Source organism: Phacochoerus africanus, chromosome 14, assembly GCF_016906955.1.
Source record: "Phacochoerus africanus isolate WHEZ1 chromosome 14, ROS_Pafr_v1, whole genome shotgun sequence".
In the NCBI taxonomy this organism is placed as follows: Eukaryota; Metazoa; Chordata; class Mammalia; order Artiodactyla; family Suidae; genus Phacochoerus; species Phacochoerus africanus.
The window spans coordinates 3,673,449-3,694,440 of NC_062557.1; the positions used below are offsets into that span (position 1 = coordinate 3,673,449).

The 20,992-nt window shown below is 61.3% G+C and overlaps 2 protein-coding genes across 3 annotated transcripts; one reads left to right on the forward strand and one right to left on the reverse strand.

The window, feature by feature from the left end:
* Positions 1-1,083: 1,083 nt before the first annotated feature.
* LOC125113786 (probable low-specificity L-threonine aldolase 2) lies at positions 1,084-6,638 on the forward strand. Of its 2 annotated transcripts, XM_047756729.1 has the most exons (7): positions 1,084-1,452; positions 3,028-3,111; positions 3,616-3,704; positions 4,112-4,297; positions 5,000-5,137; positions 5,339-5,531; positions 5,977-6,638. In XM_047756729.1, exons 1-7 carry the CDS (start codon positions 1,251-1,253, stop codon positions 6,261-6,263), a joined length of 1,179 nt encoding a protein of 392 aa, XP_047612685.1. In that variant the 5' UTR covers positions 1,084-1,250; the 3' UTR covers positions 6,264-6,638. The 2 variants fall into 2 exon arrangements, with proteins under 2 accessions (XP_047612685.1, XP_047612686.1); XM_047756730.1 differs by lacking the exons at positions 1,084-1,452; positions 3,616-3,704 and adding an exon at positions 1,461-2,237.
* A 3,049-nt stretch (positions 6,639-9,687) lies between these two features.
* On the reverse strand, positions 9,688-16,959 carry TMEM235 (transmembrane protein 235). The gene is given in 11 exon segments (XM_047758681.1): positions 9,688-9,816; positions 9,819-10,015; positions 10,018-10,035; positions 12,846-12,950; positions 12,953-12,982; positions 13,513-13,594; positions 14,776-14,976; positions 15,188-15,268; positions 15,649-15,787; positions 15,884-16,058; positions 16,944-16,959. Coding segments are annotated over 11 exon segments (1,173 nt in total).
* Positions 16,960-20,992: the final 4,033 nt, after the last annotated feature.

Genomic DNA, 20,992 nt, shown 5'->3' on the forward strand with positions numbered 1-20,992 from the left:
CTCCCTGAGTGAGGGTAGGTCACTCTGCAGGAGGCCCAGTCTTGGCTGAGTCAGGGTGCACCCCACAGCAGCACCAAGCCTGGGGACCCCGGGATGTGACCAGAAACCATGATAAAGCAGCAGCAGTAAGAGGGCAAACATTCATATGGTGCACTTACTACCAGGCAGGCACCACGCTCAGCACAAAGCACCTTGCCACCAAACCCTCAAAACAGCTCCTTTTGCATGTAAGGAGACTGAGGCACAGAGAGGTCAACTGGCTTGTCAAAGCCACACCCTGGTAAGCAGGCAATTAAGTCAGTCGGGCGTCACTGCTACCCTGCAGTGGCCCTCGGCAGTCCACCCCTCCAGGGCCGGGGGTATGGAGGAGGGGGCTCTCCGTGCACCCCTCTAATTACACCTCCATGTGCTGCACCATCTTTGCATCCCTCTGCTGGCACCCAGACAAAGCCTGATCACCAGCAGGTCATCAACTGAAAACAGCAGATGATGGGAAGCTGCCTTTTTTTTTTTCCTTTTCAGGGCTGCACCTGCCGCGTATGTAAGTTCATGGGCTAGGGGTCAAATCAGAGCTGTAACTGCCCGCAGCTGTGTCTGCGATCTATGTGGCAACACCAGGGATTGAACCTGCATCCTCGTGGATACTAGTCAGGGTCTTAACCTGCTGAGCCAGGACAGAAACTCCTAAGGGAAGCTGCTTTTCGTGGGCAAAGGTAACACAGTGCTTCAGAGCTGGACTCTCCGGGTCAAGTGACCTTAGGGCCGTTCACTGGCTCTGTGCGTCTCAGTCCCCCCCCCCCCCCCGTGCAAAACGAGGTGATAACAGTACTTGCCCTCGAAGGGCTGCTGGGAGGCTTACCTACGCCAACACTTACAAAGTGCCCGGGACGCTGCGGGCCCGCGAGAAGAGGCACACGAGCGTCTGCTCTGTAACCACTTGCCTGGTCTCCGTCTCCTCCTGGGTAAGCGGGGTGAACCCTTCCTCTCCCGCATTCCGCGTCCGCTCGCAGCCCGCCGCGACGACGGCTGAACTACAACTCCCAGCATGCCGCGGGGCCCTCCCGCCCAGGCTCCCGCGGCGCCGGCCGCGCTGACGGCCGAACTACAACTCCCTGCACGCCGAGCCCCACCCGCACCCCGGCCCTGGTCAGCCGCGGCCGAAGTCCGGGAAGCCCTGCCCCGCCGCTCCCGCCGCTCCGGCCGCTCCCGCCGGGAAGAGTCGGGGCAGGGGGCCCGGCGCGGCCGCCGCCATGCTCTCCAGCCTGTCCCGGGCCGCGGCCCGGCGGCACTGGGCCCTCTGGGCGCGGGGGTCTGGGAGCCTGACCGGGGTCCCGACGCACGTGGTGGACCTGCGCAGCGACACGGTTACCCAGCCCGGGCCGGCCATGAGGCGCGCCATGGCAGAGGCCGTCGTGGGGGACGACGACTATGGCGAGGACCCCACCGTGCGCGGTGAGCCCGGCGTGCAGGCCGGGGCCGGGGTCCTCGCGGCGACCCCAGCGCGCTGTCCGAGGTGCTGGCGGGAGAGGTGGCCTGGGACCCAGGGGTGGCGACCCGGCTGCTGGCTAGGCATTGCGCTTGGCACCTTTGCAGCTCAGTCTGACCTGTCACTCGAGAGCCTGCTGGAAATACAGATTCTCGGGTCCCACAGCGGACCTGCTGAGCCAGAATCTGCAGCTTAAGAGGACGGCCGGTGACTCGTGGGCTCACGACCCGGTGGGGCCCCACTGCCCATGAGCTGGATGTTAGCTCATCTTGCAGAGGAGGGCTCTGAGAAGCCAAGCCAAGGGCTCGAGGTCCCATACCTAGAAAATGCCAAAGCAGGATGGGAAGCCAGATCGTCTCACTCTAGAACCCACCACTTGCCCACATGAAAACAAACAGAAAATCTGTCTAGAAAAGGGGTTCTCCACAGGCTGCACCTCCCGAGGAGTGGGTTCTAAAAACCCCACCAGTGTTTTCAAGGTGACCGGTGCCCCCACCCTGGGTTGAGAATTGCTGCCAGGGTGAGCCAGTGCTATGGCTGGGCTGCATACAACGGTGGCCGTGCCAGGGCCAAGCCACAGGGTCACCACCTGAGCCCTGAGGGAATGGCTATGGGTCCGGCGGTGATGGCGCTGATCATGCATCCAGCAGACACCCACTGTCGCCTGGAGCCTCAAAGATGCTGGGCCCACTGCTCAGCAGGCAGCCTGCTGCATAGACAGTTACCCCCCTGGGATGAAGGAGGTGCTGGGGTGAGCAGGCGTCCGCAGAGCGTGTCTTGGGGACTGGGGGTGGGTGAGGGGAGGCATAGGATTTACAGGAAAGGACGACTCTGTGAAGGAACCGCTTAAAAGGAGAGTGACGTGCTCCACCCCGAACCCCGGCCCCGCGCAGGGAAGGGAATGCTGGGGAACGAGAGGCACCGTGCTGGGGAGGACGCTCAGGATCTGGACAGGGCGTGTGGCTGGAGCAGGACGGGAGGGGAGGCCACCGCTGTGCCGGGAGGGGGAGGCAGAGGCCAGATCCCACCAGCTTTGAATGTCATGGTTCGGACTTGATGCCGCAGGCAGAGGGGAGCCACAGTGCGCTTTAAAGCAGGAGCAGGAAGCCCCACCCCTTCCAGCCCCCCTCAAGTCCCCCAGAGTCTCCCCTTCTGAGGGCTCCTGTCCTCTGTTCTGGGAGAGGAAGTCAGCAAGGAAACCGCAGGGCCCCACCTGCAAGGGACTGATGGGAAAGGAAGTGAGACAGGTGTGAGGTCTGGGTGGGACGGGGGTTCAAACCACAGAGTTTCAATGTGGGGGGAGAAGCTGGCCCAGAAAGAGGCAGGGTGCAGAGGGTTGACTGAGGGGCCCCTGGACCCTGTGAGGTCACCAAGACCACAGACTGCAGCTGGCCGACCGGAGCTGGCGTCTTGCTCGGCCACTCACCGCAGCCTTGGGCAGGGCGCCCTCATCCGGACAAGGGGCTCATGGGGTCGGCAAGGAGAGAGTCCGGAGAAGGGCCGTTTTTTGATGGGCTCCCGCCCCCATCCTCCCCCCCCAGAGCTGCAGGCCACGGCTGCGGAGCTGCTCGGGGTGGAGCGGACCCTGTTTGTGCCCACAAACACCATGGCCAACCTCATCTCTGGTGAGCATGGGGCGACTTCCAATCGCCCTCCAGGCCCTGCCTCCACACTTGTCCCTTTTGTGCTGGGGACCATGACACCAGTGGAGCCTGAGCCATTGGGAACCTGGAGACACACCCTCCTCTCAACCCTTCCTGCCTGGGGGTCCTGCACTGAACCTTGTGACTTTGCATGCTGCCACACCTTTATCAAATTGTCCCTTCATCAAACACTGGTTTCCCAGTGTGCGTGTGTCCTCTGTTTCCTGCTAGGGCCTGGCTGATGCCCGTGGCCTGGGCTCATTGTCCCCTAAGGGCATAGGGGCACAGGATGTGCAGGGCCCAATGGTCCACAGACTTGGGGGCTTAGTGGGATGGTTTTCCAGCACATGGGAGGAAGCTGTCTTGATGGCCCACTGTTTCCTAACTGGTATAAAGCCCTGGGGGCCAGCCCCGCTGAGCTGGGTCTGGGGAGATGGGCCCCATGCGACTTGGTGCCAACATGCCCCCCTGCCCCATCTACCTTAGTGATGTGTCACTGCCGGCGCCGGGGCTCCCAGCTCCTCCTCGGGCAGGAATGCCACGTCCACGTCTATGAGCAGGGCGGGGTGGCTCAGGTAAGGACCTGGCAGCCCTTACCTGGGACCAGCACAGGATGCTCAGCACTTGCGGAGGGAACCTGCTTCCCAGGTGCCGAGATGGGACCTGCAGAGGGGAGAAGTGGCTGGGAAGGCAGCCTCTCCAAGAGGAGACAGGAAGGAGAGCTGTTCCCAGATGGACCACGCGGGGGCAGGCTTGACGCCCGCTTGCTGGCAGTATGCGATACTCCGCTGCCCCCTAGTGGGCACCCAGAGCACTTGACGCTCAGGGCAGAGGGAGAGCAGCGTCCTTAGCTGGGATGTCTGTGCCAGGCCCACAGCACAGGGGGAGGCCCCACCGCCCAGCGCTGGGAGAAGCAGACAGGACAGGGGTAGGGGTGCTGCTGGACCCACTGGACCTTATGCTCTGCCCCCTACCTCTGCAGATTGCGGGGGTGCACTCCCATCCTCTCCCAGACCTGCCCCATGGCACCCTGGACCTGGCAGAGCTGGAGAGGCTGATCACACGGGGCCTGGGGAGCCCCTACCACCCAGTCTGTGAGCTCATTTGCCTGGAGAACACCCACAGCAGCTCGGGGGGCCGGGTCCTCCCCATCGAATACCTACATCAGGTAGGCCCTCTCCCCCCGCACTGGGCCCCGACCACCAGCCAGCTGCTGGCTCCCTTTCCTCTGGGCCCCTCTCCTGGGCTTTGGTCCCCTCTGACACACACCTGGGTGCCCGTCAGAGGCCAGAGCTGCTGTGGGAGGCATGGGTGTGCTTGGGGGCTACAGATGCGAAGGGACTGACTGCCCCAGTTTAGAGTCCCCAGGGCCCGAACTTTCCTCCAAAGAGCAGAGCCCCCACCCCCACCCCAAGGGGCTGAGTCCCCAGGCAGCACCAGCTTGGCCTGGTCTTTCCCAGGGTGTGAGGGCTGAGCTCTGCCGCTTGCCCGAGAACTCAAGCGCCAACACTCCACTGAGTCCTCGCTTGGGAAATGGGAGCAAGGGCATCCCCCTGGCGGGGCTGTGAGGCAGCTGAGACGGGATGATGCTTTTGTGGCCTGGACCACGGTGAGCCTGTGGCCCACAGTGAGCGCACTGTAAACAGGAGGAAAACCCTTACCCTTGACCCCGACACAGAGGACAGCATCAGGCCAAGGCCCAGAGAGCCTGCTCAGGTTCCAGATGGCCAAGCACCCTCCTGACTCAGACCCCTTGTGCTTCCTCAAGGAGCCAAGCCCAGTGGCCTCTAGTGACCTTCCGCAGACCCACCCTCCCTCCAATCCTCCCCCAGCCTGGCCCCTCTAACCGCTCTCTGCGCCTTGCCCCCAGGTGCACTTGCTGGCCCGGACCTATGGGGTCCGGGTCCACCTGGACGGGGCCCGGTTGATGAACGCCGCAGTGGCTCTGCGCGTGCCCCCCGCCTGCATCGTGCAGCACTGTGACTCTGTGTCTCTCTGCTTCTCCAAGGTAGGGAAGGTGCCGGGCTGCCCCCGACACAGGAGGCTGTGTGTGCCTGCAGCTGGAGGCTGAGTTGGGTCCCCGAGCTCCTGTGCTGGCAGCTGTTGGCCCTCGTTCCCTCCGACCCCTCCCCTGATGAGCCCTCAGTGTCTGCCCCTCCTTGTCCCCTCTGCCCCTCCCGGCAGGTGACCACTCTCCGCTCATCCCCAGGGTCTTGGTGCACCAGTGGGAGCCCTGGTCGGGGGACCCAAGCACTTCATTGAAGAAGCCTGGCGCCTCCGGAAAGCCCTGGGCGGGGGGATGCGCCAGGCAGGGGTGCTGGCTGCAGCTGCTCTGGTGGGACTGGCTGACGCCGAAGAGGTGCTGCTGAGGGACCACCAGAACGCCCAGAAATTCGCCAAAGGTGCCTGGACCTCCCCCCCCACTTCCCTTTGGTCCCGGGGGTACATCTTGATCCCCAGTTCCCAGCAGGTGTGCATCCTTCCAGCTGGAGAAGGTAAAGCTTAGCTGCTAAGCCATCCCGCGCAGGGCCTGGACCAGGAGCGCCCGGTGGGGTCAGCAGTTCTCTGCAGGGTCTGGCAGACTGTAGCCTGTAAGTGGGGTCTTTACATCCGCTGAGTCCTCACAACCACCCCAGGATGTCCCCACTTTGCAGATGAGGAAACCCAGGCCCCAGGAGGTTAACGGATTTGGCCACGGTCACACAGCTAGAAAGCAGCAGAGCCAAGTCTGGCCATGTCTTTGTTTCTCTGCTATGGCTGGGCTGCCCTCTGCCTTCCCTGGGGTGACAAGGCTGGGGTGGTGGGGTCCTGGGGTCGGGCTCCACTTACCGCGGGACCTGGGCCCAGGGCTCCAGGAGCTGGCGTCCCCTGTGTGCTCCGTGGATCTCAGCGCCGTGGAGACGAACGTGGTGATGGTGAGAGTGGACGGGCTGCCGCCCGAGGAGCTGTGCCAGCGCCTGCAGGCCGTGAGCGCTGACGAGGTGGCCCAGACCGGCCGTGCGGTGCGCGTGCTGCTGTTCCCTTGGACAGAGCAGTCCGTGCGCGCCGTGTGGCACCGTGATGTCTCCGCGCAGGACACCGAGCTGGCGCTGGGAAAGTGGGCATTCGTGCTGAGGGCGCTGAGGACGGGATGATGGACCCTGTGCCCTGGCCGGGAGGGAGGCAGGGAGTGGAGGTGCCCCCAGCGGGCGGGCAGGAGGAGAGGCAGTAAAATGACACCCCCGTTACCCCGGCTGGTCCCCCTGGAACCCTTCACTTCCCATGACACGGTTCATTCAGCAAACCCCAGGAGGCCCTAGCAGGCAGGGACAGCTGGGGCCCCAGGCCAGCCCCTCCCACAGTCCGGGAGGCTCACGAGAGCATCCCATGCCTGGGGACCTGCAAGAAGAAGCGTGAGAGGACATCAGAAGGGGACACTGGTGTGGGAATGGGGGAGTAGGGGGCTGGGGCTTTATCTGGCTGACATCTAATGTGTACTTTTTAAACAATAAAACATTTTGCTTACGAAATAATATGGCCTTGGAGGTCCTCTGTGGCTCAGCAGTTTAAGGATCTGGCATTGTCACTGCAGCCTCTTGGGTCACTGCTGTGGTGTGGGTTCAGTCCCTGGCCCAGGCTGCAGGTGCACCAAAAAATTTTAAAAAAATAATAAAATAGGGTCTTTACTGCAGATGATTTGGGACTGGATCTCCTTCCACCAACTCCGGGGAAGTCTAGGCCGACTCTGCCCTCTGGCTAAGGTCAACTAGAAACTACAAGACCTGGGTGAAATATAACTTTTAAAAATCACCCAAGAGGGAGTTCCCGTTGTGGCGCAGTGGAACCGTGAGGTTGCGGGTTCGATCCCTGGCCTCGCTCCGTGGGTTAAGGATCTGGTGTTGCCGTGAGTTGTGGCGTAGGTTGCAGACATGGCTTGGACCCCGCGTTGCTGTGACTCTGGTGTAGGCCAGCAGCTACAGCTCTGACTGGACCCCTAGCCTGGGAACCTCCATATGCCTTGGGGAGCGGCCCAAGAAATGGCAAAAAGACAAAAAAAAAAGTCACCCAAGAATAACCACTGTTAATATTTTTGCATATTTCTTTCTGGATGGAGACCTATGTATGTATACGAATCTGTGAACGTGTGTGAGTTTTTTTTAATGGGGGAGACAGGCTATCATGTCAGTGCTTTGGAAAACTCTGAACAGGAACCGCGGGAGGAGGACTAGGTTTGTGAGGGTCGAGGGATGGCTTCAGTTTAAGGGGGTTCAGTCTTAACCCCAATACCAGGAGTTAGGAAGGGGCCAAAGCAGAGGCACGGAGCTCAGGGGAGGGGCTGGGCCGCAGAGGCACCGGTACAGGAGATGGCAGCGTGGGGGACATTAGGGACAGAGGCAAGTGTGAGCAAAGGAGGCCCGAGGCTTAGAGCCTCCTCCCTCAGAAGAATCTAGACCTACCTATACTCTGGGACGTGCAGCCTCTAGGGGCCCCCAAAGCCCCAGAACCACCCTTCTGTGCTGGAGGAGGTGCTAAGAACACAGAGGACCAAAGGAAAGCCAGCAACTCTCACCCCGCCCGCCCTGCCCCACAAATACGTACTGAACTGGTCGTCCAGGGCTCTGGGGCAAAATGCCCCCAAAGAGCATGACCCTTAATTATTTCTCAGAGTTCCTGTGGTCCTGGATTAGGGAGAGGCTTGGCTGAGCAGTTCTGGGGGCTCATGAGTGTCTCAGGAAGTCACAGTCAAGCCCCAGGTTGCGGGTAGAGGGGACGGTGAAAGACCCACAGTGGACACTGGCCCAACCAGGGTCCGAGGCTCACCTGGGCTGCTGCATCACGGAGTAAGAGGCAAGCACCCCTCACACACACACACACACACACACACACACACACACACACACACACACACACGCCCCTCCTTCAGGGAGCTCTGCGGTCCCAGAGCCACCCATATGTGTCTGTTCCAGTGTCCTGTGCCTGGAGCCCAAGCCTGTCTGCAGTCAGCGAGGCCCAGGGTTAAACTCTCACCCCCGACCCTTGGCAAACCCACCGGAGAAGCCGCTGTGTGAGAGGAGGGAGGCGTCAGCTAACAGCCCCCCAAGCCAAGGACCTGCCGACAACGCCAAACCCTGGATCCAACGTGAGGCCCCGGGACCCGCCCCTCCTGTGCTGACCAGAAGTAAGGGGGAGCTTATAGTGTCTGCCACAGACAGACACACAGACCACACGCAGGCTGGCTCTGGATGGACGGACACACAGAACTGGTAACAAGGTTTCTGCCACCCTTTTAGCCATGGGCATGTATTATCTATTCCAAAATTTGTTGAGAAAAGGTTTAACTGCGCACAGAATAAGCTGATTTGTTGAAGGACAAACTGGCACAAGGCTAAATGTGCTAAAACACCCGTAGGAAGGGAGCCCCACTTAACCCCCCTGCTCTTTGTCCCTCGTGGGGTTCCGCAATGGTGCCAGCCCCGATGGCCCGAGCTTCCTCAAACCTCCAAGGCCATAAAGGGAGACGGGGAGTTGGAGAGGGGCAGGCAAGGGAGGCCGCAGGGCGCCCACACACCCCCGGCTCAGGAGGACCCTGAGTCTGAGATGAAGCCGACTGCCCCGCGAGGACGCGGCCTCCGCCCTCACAGACCACGAAGCCCAGGCGAGGGCTGGCACCCACCTTCCTGCCTGCCTGGCCCCAGAGCAGTGCTGGGCCTGGGTCTGCCTCTGCCACCGAAGGCAGCCCCTGTGCCCCCAGCCGAGAAGCCCCTGGCTCTCCACCCCGGCATGGCTCCCGCACACCAGCTTGTTCAGGTGCCCACATGGTCCTGGTGATCACAGATGAGGACGGGGTCCTGGAGTGCAGGCCCCTCAGAGGGAGCAGTGGCAGCCCCAGGATGAGGACAGAGGCCTGAAGACAAGCGGGGGTGGGGCACTCAGCCCCCCTGCACCTGCGGATCCGAGGGGCTGCCCAGTCCGCAGCTTCCTCCCCACCACCGCTTGTCCTGGGGGCGAGGGGACAGAACCCAGGCCCGCAAGGCTGCTGGCGCTGCTGTCTGCTCCGTGTGGTCTGGGCCTCCGTCTCCCTTCTGTAAAATGGGTGAATGGTACCGACTGTGAAGGGCGATGGGAGACTGGACGGGCAGATCCGAGGAGCGGGAGGCACCCGGCGCAGGGGTGTGGGCGGAAACCTGCTTCCCTTCCCAGGACGGGGGCGGCTTCTCCGCCTGGCTCTGGTCCTGAGGAACAGGGCAGCTGTGGCCACCAGGACTGAGGGGAAAGGGCAGGCCCAGGCCACACCCTCAAGGGGCAGGGCCCCAGGACCACCCAGGGGCCTGCGGCACCCCACTAACCATCTCAGCTTCCTCTCCCCAGACTCACCTTTCTCACCTCTAAGGGGAGGCTAAACTGCTTAGTCCCTAAAAGCACACGGAGCAGGGGAGCCCCCCAAACACCTGGCTTTGCTAAGCAAGAGGAACCTGGATTTCCAGCTCTGCCCCCACCCTCTGCTCAGCCCAGGGCCCCCCTCCCAGCCAGGCCTCCAGCCAGGCCTCCAGAAGGGCAGGGGGTGGGGTGGGGGTGCCCTCAGCCTCCTTCCTGGGGCCTCTCCAGGGCCAGGCTCCAGCCACCCAATCCCAGGAGATGCAAAAAGGGAAACAGAGGCCCTCTCCCCCTACCCTCCCGCCTGGGACCTGGATGACCACAGAATGGGGGGCACCCGGCCGCTGGCTCAGGTTGAGGGCTCGGGCCACTGTGAGCAGGAGGGCGCCACTGAGTGCCTCTGAGGCACAGGCGCCCCAGGCCAGGGCCACAGACCAGCGGAAGCTGCTGCGGACGTCCTGCACGTGCCGGGGGCCGTACTGGCGGGCGGTCTGGGCGAAGGCCAGCTGCGAGTAGCTGATGTAGACGCTGAGCCTGCCAGGGTCAGGGCGCCTGGAGGAGGGCGTGCAGAGTGACCACTCAGTGTGTCTGCCTGGTGGGGGCGCCTGCCCTACCTGGGCCCCTGGCCAAGGGGCTGTGCAGACGCGGCCTTGGGAGCCCCTGCCCACTGGCCTCTTGGGGGAATGGAAGCGTCAAACCTCAGGACCTCACCCCACCAAACCCCTTGCAAACAGCACCACCGAGACCCCAACACCCTGGTCTCCATTCATATAACTGCCCCCATATACACAGCACTCTCCTAGCACGCATACGTACATACGTACACACACACACACACACACACACACACACACACAGCCAGTGCCCTCCACTGGCAGCTTTGAAGGGTGGCGGAGATCTGGAGCTCTGACCAAGCGCCCTGAGCCAGTCCCTGACCTGCATTCCGGCCCCCGCTTCCTCGCAGCTCCCTCTCCCCGCCTCACTGGGCTCCCCACTTCCGGGCCCTAGCTCAGTGTCCTTCTTTCCAGAGCCATGGCCCGGCCCCTCTCCAGGTCTGAGTTTCAAGCCCTTCCATCCGCTCCCATAACCTCTGTCCCTCCCCAGGCAAGGCCACCTGTCCCGCTCTGACCCTGCATCCCTGTGCAGAGGAAGAAGACTGGCCTGTGACCCTGGAGGCTCAGGGGCAAGTGAGGAGCTGGGCACTGGGACATTTTCCTGTCCACCTGGGCTCAGAGGGACCAGCCCAGACAGTGACCCCCGTCCCACAGCTGCAGACTGACAGCAAGGCCGGTCCTTGGTGCCAGCTGTAGGGACTCTAGGGTGGGGCCTGAGGCCCCTGCAGGCAGCTCCTGGGTGCACGGTGCTCCCTCTGGACACTGCCTGGCCAAGGGCAAGAGGCTGACTGGAGCTGACCTTCAGTTCCCGGTCTGGATCTCACTGGGACGCAGAGAAGGGGTGGAGCCCTGGGCTCCCACGCTGCCAGCCTCTCCCCAGGTCCTCCTCGGGGATTCCTCCAGTGACCAAAGATGGGAAGGAGGAGGGGGCGGCGGGGAGGACTCGCAGCCAGCAGCCTAGGGCTGGGCAGAGCCACCACAGAAGTTATGGATTTAACCTGGGGAGGAGGTGAAGCTGAATCGACTGCAGGGCTCTGGGACTGACCAGGGTCAGCGGCCAGTGGCGGGGCTGGACACATTTCCCAGGCTTCCTCCAGGAGCTCGCGTCCAGCTGGGTCTGTCTCAGCTCCACCAGCTGCCTCCACCTGGCCAGGCCAGGCCAGAGCAGGGGGTGCAGAGTGCGCTCTCAAGCTGGGCCCCCAACTCTCCCTGGACACTGGAGAACCCAGGCCCGGCCCCTGCCAGGCCCTCTGAGCCTGACTTCCTGGGGGTGTCTCAGCCACCTCCCCACTGGGCGAAGGCAGCAGAACTCCCTCCCCAGGCCCGGCCCGCGTCGTCCCGGCCCCCTGTGTCCCTCCCTCCTCTTGCAGTGCAGATGGAGGTGGGGGTGGGTGATCTGGCCTCTCACAGGTCCCCTTGGTGACATTCTTGTCTCAGAGACCCCAGAGCTGGTGCATCTGCAGGCCCTGGCCCCGCTCAGGCCGCCTGGGCAGGCTCCTGACAGTCACATCACATGACCCATTGCCAAGTACTCGCCACCCAAAGAAAGCAGAGGTGCAGCCCGTCCGGCCCATGAGCAGGGGAGCAGGTGGAGTGTTTGAACCAGGCCCACTGCCTGCCCTCCCCTGGGGCAGGGGCCGGGGGTCGGGGGACAGCCGCCAGCAGCTGCCTCGACCTTTCCTCCACCCATTGGCCAGTGCCCTGGTTCTGAGCATAAGCCAAGGTTTCCTGCCATCGTAAGTTTCCTGGTTATCATCCCGCCCAGTGACTCCTCTCCGTGGCCTCCCGAGGTCCTCTTAGTTGGATCCTGGACTCTGTACACAGATAGTCTCCGGGGTCAGGCCAGAGCCAACACCTGGATGCCTCCTGATTTCACTCTCTAAACCGAACACTCGAGCTGCTGGTCCCCTGGCAACTGGCACCAGGCAGACCGTCTATTCCCTCTGGACCGAACCTCCCAAAGGGCCCAGCAGCCTCTGGGGAGGAAGCAGGCCTGCCCAGGAGGGAGCCCCGTGCCACAGCCCTGACAGTAGAGCTGGCCCAGGGTGCCAGACTTGGCTCAGGCCCGACCCTGGATGGGAGGGCCTCCAGCCCCTGGTCAATGACAGTCAGCCTTGGGCAGCTGGGACACAGGGTGGCTGGCTGGGGCAGACGGCACCAAAAGGCAGTGAAGGGGACCCCAGGACCAGCCTCCTGCTGACCTTGGTGACTCCTCTGACACCTCAGCTGGGAGCTGTGACCACTGAGTGCCTACCACACCGTGTCCCTGAGGGAGGGCTTGGCCCAGTGCCCGTGGCCAGAAGAATGGCAGCTGATGAAGTGTTAGTGGCCATGGTTTGGGCTTGGCTTGGGGTCCCTGCAAGGATTCCGAGGTTCTATCTCACCCTGGCTCACTGCCCGGTCCTGCTGCACCCGTGCCAAACTCCTGCCTGCATTGCTCCCCCAGCAGGACAGTCTGGAAGGATAAGGGAACAGGTGGGGGTCAGGGCCCGGGATCACCTGGGAGCTTTTTACCTCTCTCACCGAGAAGCTCAGCCCTAGGACTCCTTTGACCCAGTCCCCGGCTCTGCGCCCACAGCCTGAATCCCTGCCCCGGCAAAGGCGCCAGTGCCACCCGAGGCGCCTCACCTGCTGCAGCCCAATCCCCAGGGTGGGCCCAGACTCAGTGCAGCTGGAGGGATGCAGGGGATGGGGCAGCAGGAGAGGCCCCTGCCCACTCCCCAGGCCCTCTGCAGCCCCCAGACTCACCCCCCAGCAAGAAGTAGCAGCCAGTGAAGAGCAGCAGAGGGACACTCTGGGCCAGGGAGCCAAGGAGGCCGCAGATCCAGCCGTGCACGATGGGGACGAGGCCGAGGGCAGGACCACCATGATGGCTTGGTGCAATGCTGCCAGGAGAGGGGGCTCAGGGGGTGGCAGGGACCCAGATCTGCCCCCAAGGGTGGTCCAGCTGAGCACTGCAGAGCCCTGGGCCTGGAGGTCCACCTTCACAGGACACAGGGACTGTCTTGGCCTTGGCCAGGGGAGGGGCTCGACCATCCGAGTCCCTCTGCCGTCTCCATGGTAACCACCTGACACTCCCTTATCCTGGCACAGGCTTCCGGAGGCCCAGGGTGGGGGAGGCTACCCACTACCCTCCCCAACCTCCCAGCTTCTTCTGGGGCAGCAGGTAGGCCTGTTTAGAAACATAAAGGAGAGTCCAGAAGGGGCACCGGGGGGACAGGACAGGCTGGGGGTCAGATGCCTGTGGTCATGAGCCAGTGGCAGAGCATGGGGGCCAAGGCCGACCATGGGGAGGTTTCTGATCCGTGTGGAAATGCCCTCCTGGCAAGCGGGTCCAGCGGGAAGCAGACCTGGGGTCCTGGCGGGGGTGGGGTCCTGGGCCTTCCGGGAGGCTAAGGAGGGAGGGGCGACTCACAGATGAGGGGCTGCCCCGAGGAGGTGGCGGCGTCGTCCTGGCTCCCGCTGGCAAAGGGGTCAATCAGGGGGATGCAGCTGTCCTGCCCGAAAAAGCACAAAGAACGCAAAGCCTGTGGGTGGGACAGCTCCTTGGAGCGGGGTGGCCTGCAGGCTCTCGCCCCTCACGGGAGCTGAGGCCTTGACAGGAGGCCAAGATGGCCTCAGGGCCCTGGCGGGCTCTCTTCGAGCTCGGAGTTGGGGCTCCAAGAGGGTTTAGAGGACTCAAGAGCTTTCGTTTTGTTTATTTAATGTACAAATAACATGGATGCCTGAAGAAAAATTTTAAACACGGCAGAGACGCTGCCCTCGGGCCTCCCCCGGATCTGCTCACACCTGGATGCCAGGCTTTGCTTGCACAAGAAAGGGGCATGACTCTTGCACACACGTGTGCACACAGGCATAAGTCAGGAGAGCCTTGGGGCCTTAGGGTGCTTGTGGGGTGGTTGAATAAACTGCCCCGTCCTTCCTCGCCAGCAGCTCTGTCCCTGTCACACACACTGACCTCGCTTGTATACATGTGCACACTCATTTACACACCCCTGCCGCCCAGCGCTTTTCCTGCACAGGGGGAGCCCCTGAGGCTGGCCCCAGAAGGGTGAGAAGGGACCATGAGGCCAGAAGCTGGGGGGCGTGAGGAAGCCCCAGGCACTGAGCCCTGCACAGCGGTGAGGAAACCATGCCTGGTCACTGGGAAGAGGCACGCTGGCCTTGCCGCACCCCAGCTCCCCACACCTGGGCCTCCCCCCACTGGCTCCCACCTCACCCCAAGGCTCCTGCAGACAAGACAAGAACAGCAGCTGAAGGCCCCTGGGCGCTGGGCCGCCCACCCCTGTCCTGTCCTGCTTTCTGAGACGCGCCATTTTCTCCCCATCTGACAAATCAAGACTTGCAGACTGAGGGACAAGATCCTAGGTCACCCAGCAGTGGCCTGCCATCTACCAAGTGATGTGCCACCGCCTCTGTCACGAGAGAGGCCCCCGGCGGGTGAGGCCAAGGGACTGCCGAGGGCCCTGCTCTGGAAGGCTCTTGGGGTCCTTACGGGGCCACACAGGGCCCTCTCCACTTTCACTTCCCACCCTGAGGCAGAGTCTCTTCCTCCTCCAGATGGACTGTCACCAGCACAGCTGGGGGTGGGGGAAGGGGTGCCCAAGATCCCAGGAGGGCGGAGGGGTGGGGGAGGAGCGAGGAGGAGGGGGTATGAAGGGGGCCTCGGGAGAGAGACAGCGGGTGTACCTTCGCAGATGCGCCAGAGCCCCGAGTGGGAGGAGAGCTGCCCATGGCCGGGGCGGTTGCCGGGGTCCGCCACCTCCAGGAGGTACCCGTAGTCACTGGTCACAGCAGCTGCCAGCAGCGCGGAGCTGAGCAGCGCGCCTCGGGCAGCGGACAGGAGCAGTGCGCGAAGCCAGGGCCATTGGGGTCTGAGCTGCAAGTGTGGGTTTCAGGTGAGAGGAGGGAGCTGGGGAGTGAGGCGCTCGGAAGCGGTGACTTAGGGGGTGGGAGGGGGAGAGGGCATTTGGGAGCCTGGGGGAGGGCAAGAGAGGGGGCAGGAGCTGGGGAGCAGAGCCAGGGAGGGACCGCAGGGAGCCGTGGGGTAGGCCAGTGCAGACCTGTGTTCAAATCCATGCGTCCCCAACCAGCTGGGTCCTGGCCGTGGGGCCCTGGGCAAATTTCTTAATTTCTCTAAACCTCGGTTCTTCAGCTGCCAAATGTCCAAGCTGAGGAAGAGGAAGGGTGGGGCCTGAACCGGGGGCTCAGCGGGGAGCCTGAGTGGAGGGAGGCAGCCCCCGCCCTTGGCTATATGGTCCTGGTCTTAGTCTCCAGGACCAAGCACAGAGGGATCCGCGAGGGGCTTCCCATCAAAAGCCACGGGAGGCAAGGCCAGCCTCTGCCTGTCCGTCACCCACACACATTCACGGAGCTTCTCCCAGGACCGGCATCAGGTGCTGGTGAGGTGGGAGGCAGAGGAGCCCCATGGGGGCCCCACCCGGGAGCACTCGTGACCTGTGCGGGGAGGGACGGGCTGTCACAGCGAGGGCGGCCGGGCTTCACTCCTGGGCGATGGAAGGGCCTCCCTGCCAGGTCCCGGGCTGTGCACCGCTGCCTCCCCCAGGCTGGGCAGATGGGCCGGAGGCCCCGCGGAGCGGCCCTCCTCGCGCGGAGCAGCTTCAGGACTCAGGCTCCGCCAGCGCTCACTGCCCGGCCTGCGGGCCTCTTCTCTATCTGGCTCGGCTCGTCTAGGTTTGGGGAATATAGTCAGGAAGTAAAAGCAGTCTCAGCAAAATCATTGATTGACACGATACCCGAGAGGGCACTCAGACTGGGCCGCCCACCTTTGCCCAACCACACCCAGCACTGGGCGGGCAGGCACGGGGTGGGGGCGGCCCTTGCTGCCAGGCCCTTGCCCGACAGCCCTGCGCCCAGCTCCTGCTCTGGAAGCTGGGTGGTAGCCAGGGCCCTCCTCCCTCAGAGAGCCTCGGCCCGGGAGGGGAAGAGCCAGAGGGGGTGCTGCCGGGCAGGAAGGGGGTGGGAAAGAAGGGAAGCCATGACCGTAACATGAGCCCCACAACATGACAAGGATGGACGCTGCTTCCGTGGGTTTAAGGTTTGAAGGCAGAGAGGTGCTCCCTGCGCTTCCTCCCAACGCCGCCTCCTCCCAGCCTGAGCTTGTGTGAAAGGGCCTCCTGTGCACCCCCACAAACTGAAACATGAAAGGGTTCTGCTGTCAGGGCCAGCGGCGGGCGCAGTCTGAAGCCAGTGACCCAGAGCCCCACAGCTCCGCTCACGTGGCAGCGTAGACGGCCAGGTCAGCGGTCAGCACCCACCGCCTTAAAGCCCTAGCTCGGGGCTCTGAACCCCAGAAGTAAGTTGGAGCCACTGTGTCCCGACAGTGGGTGCTGGCCCTTGAGGGGCTACTTTGACGAATGCCGCCAGTCTACCGCTCTTGAGATGGACCCAAATTTTACCCTGGCCACCTCTCAAAAGGTGCTGCTTAGGATGACCCCGGACTTTTCATCATTTGTCCTGCTCTCATCAACTTGCAACCCAGAACCTGTGAGCCCCAGGCCTGTCACCAGACTGACGGGGCCCCTTCAAAGCCGCATCAGACCACTGCCGCTGAAACCAGGGGCAGGCGTCGTCTTTGATGGAAGAAATCCTAATGATAAGTGACCAGAAAAACAGGGCGGTACCCAAGCCTCTTTTCTTTAAACTTACAATTAACCAACTCGCAGCGGCTGGAAGAACAGGATGCCCGACTCCAGCGATGGGCCTACAGCTCCGGGCTGATGACGCCACAAACGGCCTCCAAGGCGGAGCTGGGACACAGCAGAAACCATTGGTACAATGACTGTCGGTGCAGCTCAGCAGCAGCTGCGCTGCATCTCATCTCACTGCACTTGGCAAACATCCTCCAACTAAAAATGAACCTTCCTAAATCACCCACAGGACAACTCACTCACTCAGTGCATCATGAAGTGAATTCATCCTGGGAGACTCCAGACCCTGTGCTCATCAAAACCAACCATCCTGAAGGGTTCTCAGATGGCTGGGGTCACAGGAGGGAAGCAGAGCTGCAGGGTGGCAGCCACGTGGCTGGTTGCTCTCATCCCCCAGGACTCGCAGGCCTATGAAGGAAGGGCTCAGCATGGCCGCCTCGGATGCGCCAGCTTCTGTCCAGTGAGCCTGGCAACTCTGACCAGCTTTGCTGAGAGGGAAACAGGAGGAAGCCACGTCTCTCCCCCACCACAGAACGCACCTGCTGGCCCCAGAATGGACACTCCCTTGGCCTCCACCTTGAGGCCATCTCTTCCTTGTTCAAACGGCAGCCTCCATCTCGTTGCTGGGCAAAGAGAACGCTCGGGAGTGCCCGGTCATTTCTCAGTGCGCTCACGGACACACACACGTGACCATTAGTTGGCCTTTCCACCAGCCAGAGGACGGGGACCCTGGGAGCTGACCACAGGAGGCTCCGTCCTCTCTGGGGGCTCAAGTCCTGGATGCGGCACCTGGTGAACAGTAGGTGCTCAAGTGTCTGAGTGAAGGGACAGATAAATGGCACCACCTTGGGGACCAGGTAGAAAACCACCACAGAGACCCAGGCCCCAGTTGGTCCCGGGCAGCTAAAACTGGCCCGAAGGCTGCAGGCTGAGCCAGCTGGCTCTTTGCTTGGAGCTGGACTACCCCAGGGCTGGGCTGAGGCACTGACCTCTTCTCGGCTCAGACCATTTTTTTTGTCTTTTTGCCATTTCTTGGGCCGCTCCCCAAGGCATATGGAGGTTCCCAGGCTAGGGGTCGAATCGGAGCTGTAGCCAGCGGCCTACGCCACAGCCACAGCAACGCAGGATCCGAGCCACATCTGCAAACTACACCACAGCTCACGGCAATGCCAGATCCTTAACCCACTGAACAAGGCCAGGGATTGAACCTGCAACCCCATGGTTCCTAGTCAGACGCGTTAACCACTGTCGGCTCAGATCTTAGGTGTCAGAAGTGAGTCGGATGCGGAACTACAGTGACAATGGGGGAGACAGGGTGAACAGCACACAGGACCCTTGTTCCAGCTTTACAGCTTCCAGTGAACCTCAGTGCAAAATAGAGTGAAAATCTTGTGAGCCTCAGTGGAAGCCCCAGGAAGCAAGTGTCAGTTCATATAATGCGGGCCTTCATGACAAAGCTGTCTGAAAAATGCACCGGAGCTGCTTTAAAGACAGGGCTCCCTCTGGAGTTCCCGTCGTGGCACAGCGGTTAACGAATCTGACTAGGAACCAAGAGGTTGCGAGTTCGATCCCTGCCCCTGCTCAGTGGGTTAGCGATCCGGTGCTGCCGTGAGCTGTGGTGTAGGTCGCAGACGCGGCTGGGATCCCGCGTTGCTGTGGCTCTGGCATAGGCTGGCAGCTACAGCTCCGATTCGACCCCTAGCCTGGGAACCTCCATATGCCGCAGGAGTGGCCCAAGAAATGGCAAAAAGGACAAAAAAAAAAAAGACAGGGCTCCCTCTCTGGGGTCAGGCCACTGCCCATAGCCACCCCCTGAGGCTGGGCAGTGTCATTAGATGGTAAGGGCCCAGTTCTGGGGCCAGACGGCCTGGGTTCAACCCCAACCCAAACACTTATTAGCTGTAAGATCTTGCATGAGTCTCCGTTTCTGCACCCTCACAATGCAGATGAGATCACACTAGGCTGGCGTTCTCCTGTGGCGTAGCAGGTTAAGGACTGCAGTGACTCACGTCACTGCTCTGGCATGAGTTCAATCCCTGGCCCAGGAATTTTCACAGGCCGCAAGCATGGCCAAAAATGAATAAAGTATATGAGAGGATAGAAAGAGGATATACACAAATACGCAAAAAAAAAAAAAAAAATCATGTCAGGAGTTCCCTTTGTGGTGCAGCAGAAACGAATCCAACTAGTATCCATGAGGATGCAGGTTCCATCCCTGGCCTCGCTCAGTGGGTCAGGAATCTGGTGTTGCCATGCGCTGTGGTACAGGTCACAGATGTGGCTCGGACCCTCCGTTGCTGTGGCGTAGGTGGGCAGCTCTAGTAGCTCCGATTTGACCCCTAGCCTGGGAACTCCCATGTGCCACGGGTGCTGCCCTAAGAAAAGAATAAAAAAATCATGGCAGACTTGACTGGCAATTGTTGAGCTATTGTTCCTTTTTAAGGGAGCACAACCTGTAAAGACTGGTCAAGGGGGTGTCAACCTGCAGGCGAAGACTGGCTGGTGCCCCATCTGTCACGGCGTCGGAGCAGAGCTGCAGATCCCAACCCCCAAGGCTGCCTGCGGGCTCCGACCTCAGCACAGCCGATACCCCGACCACCGGTTACAACCCTCCTAGACTCCCAATGACATGGAGACCCTGAGGGCAGACATCCTTGAAAGTTAAGGCTGTTGCCCTTAGCAAGGGCCTCAGGGCTTCATGAATGGGTGTCTTAAGCTTTCTGACGTTGGCAGCCATTAAGGTCCAGCAGTAAATATGGTCTCTAGAGGGTAAGTTTCTGGAAGAGGAAAGGTGGGCGGAGGGGTCAGGCCAGCTTAGCCTTGCTCCACAGCAAAGCCTGACGAAGCCAAGAACTACATCCAGCGCTGCACACCCTGCAAAGGAACTGTGCAGGCGAAAACACCTTCCTCAGCTTCTCCAAGAAGCCCGCTGCTAAGGACCAGTTACGAAAGCTAAGTATCCATTTACAGACTGGCACAAATATCAGAAATAAGCAGCTGGGGAGTTCCCGTCGTGGCGCAGTGGTTAACGAATCCGACTAGGAACCATGAGGTTGCGGGTTCGGTCCCTGCCCTTGCTCAGTGGGTTAACGATCCGGCGTTGCCGTGAGCTGTGGTGTAGGTTGCAGACACGGCTCGGATCCTGCGTTGCTGGGGCTCTGGCGTAGGCCGGTGGCTACGGCTCCGATTCGACCCCTAGCCTGGGAACCTCCATATGCCGCGGGATCGGCCCAAAGAAATAGCAAAAAAAAAAAAGAAAGAAAAAAGAAATAAGCAGCTGAGAGGAACATAAAGGCTGGAGTGCTTTTTTCGCCATAACAAAAACCACTGCAATATTCTCCAAGCTTAGAGGAAAAATGCCTTTCACTCACTGACTGAGACGGGGCAGAAAAACCTAAGTCGGGGGTGCAGTTTCGCAGCTGGCTTGTACAGGGGATGAGTCCAGACGACGCAAATAAAAGGCTCTAGGCTCTAGGCTCTTGAAGAGGAGCCAGGGCTGGCTCTGTCTCTGCAAGGACTCCGCCCTGCCAACCTCGGGGTGGGAAGGACCTGCTGGCAGGCTAGGAAGAGACCACCATCGAAAGCTGCCACTTAAACACCCAGCAGGATGTGTGCACAGTGTTCGAAATGAAATGGTTTTATACTCCCCAGCAACTGCCACGATGACCCCAGAGGTTTCCAGGAGGACAGTGACAATCCACCCAGAAGCTTAACTTCATGAAGGAGGGCGAGATGAAACCCATCATCCTAATATCAGGCCCAGACCCGCTTGAGCTGGCCACGTGGAGGAGAGCGGGGTACCAGTGGGGAGAGAGCTGATGCTATGGAAAAAGTGACACAGGTGAGGACGAGGGAGGCAGCAATGGAGACACAGCCAATCAGGGCTGACAGAGCCTCCACAGCCGCCCACCCAGACTCTCACCTCTGAGCCAAGTCATTCAGAAAGGATTCAGGCCACCGCACTGTTCTCAAGAGCAGCCGGTGTGCACCCTTCAGCTCACAACGGAGGTCTAACCATGCAGCAAGTTCATAAATGACAAGTGCTTGGAGTTCCCGCTGTGGTGCAGTGGAAACAAACCCGACTAGGATCCATGAGGACACGGGTTTAATCTCTGGCCCCACTCAGTAGGTTAGGGATCCAGTGTTGCTGTGAGCTGTGGTGTAAGTCGAAGATCTGCCTCGGATCCCGAGTTGCTGTGACTGTGGTATAGGCTGGTAGCTGCA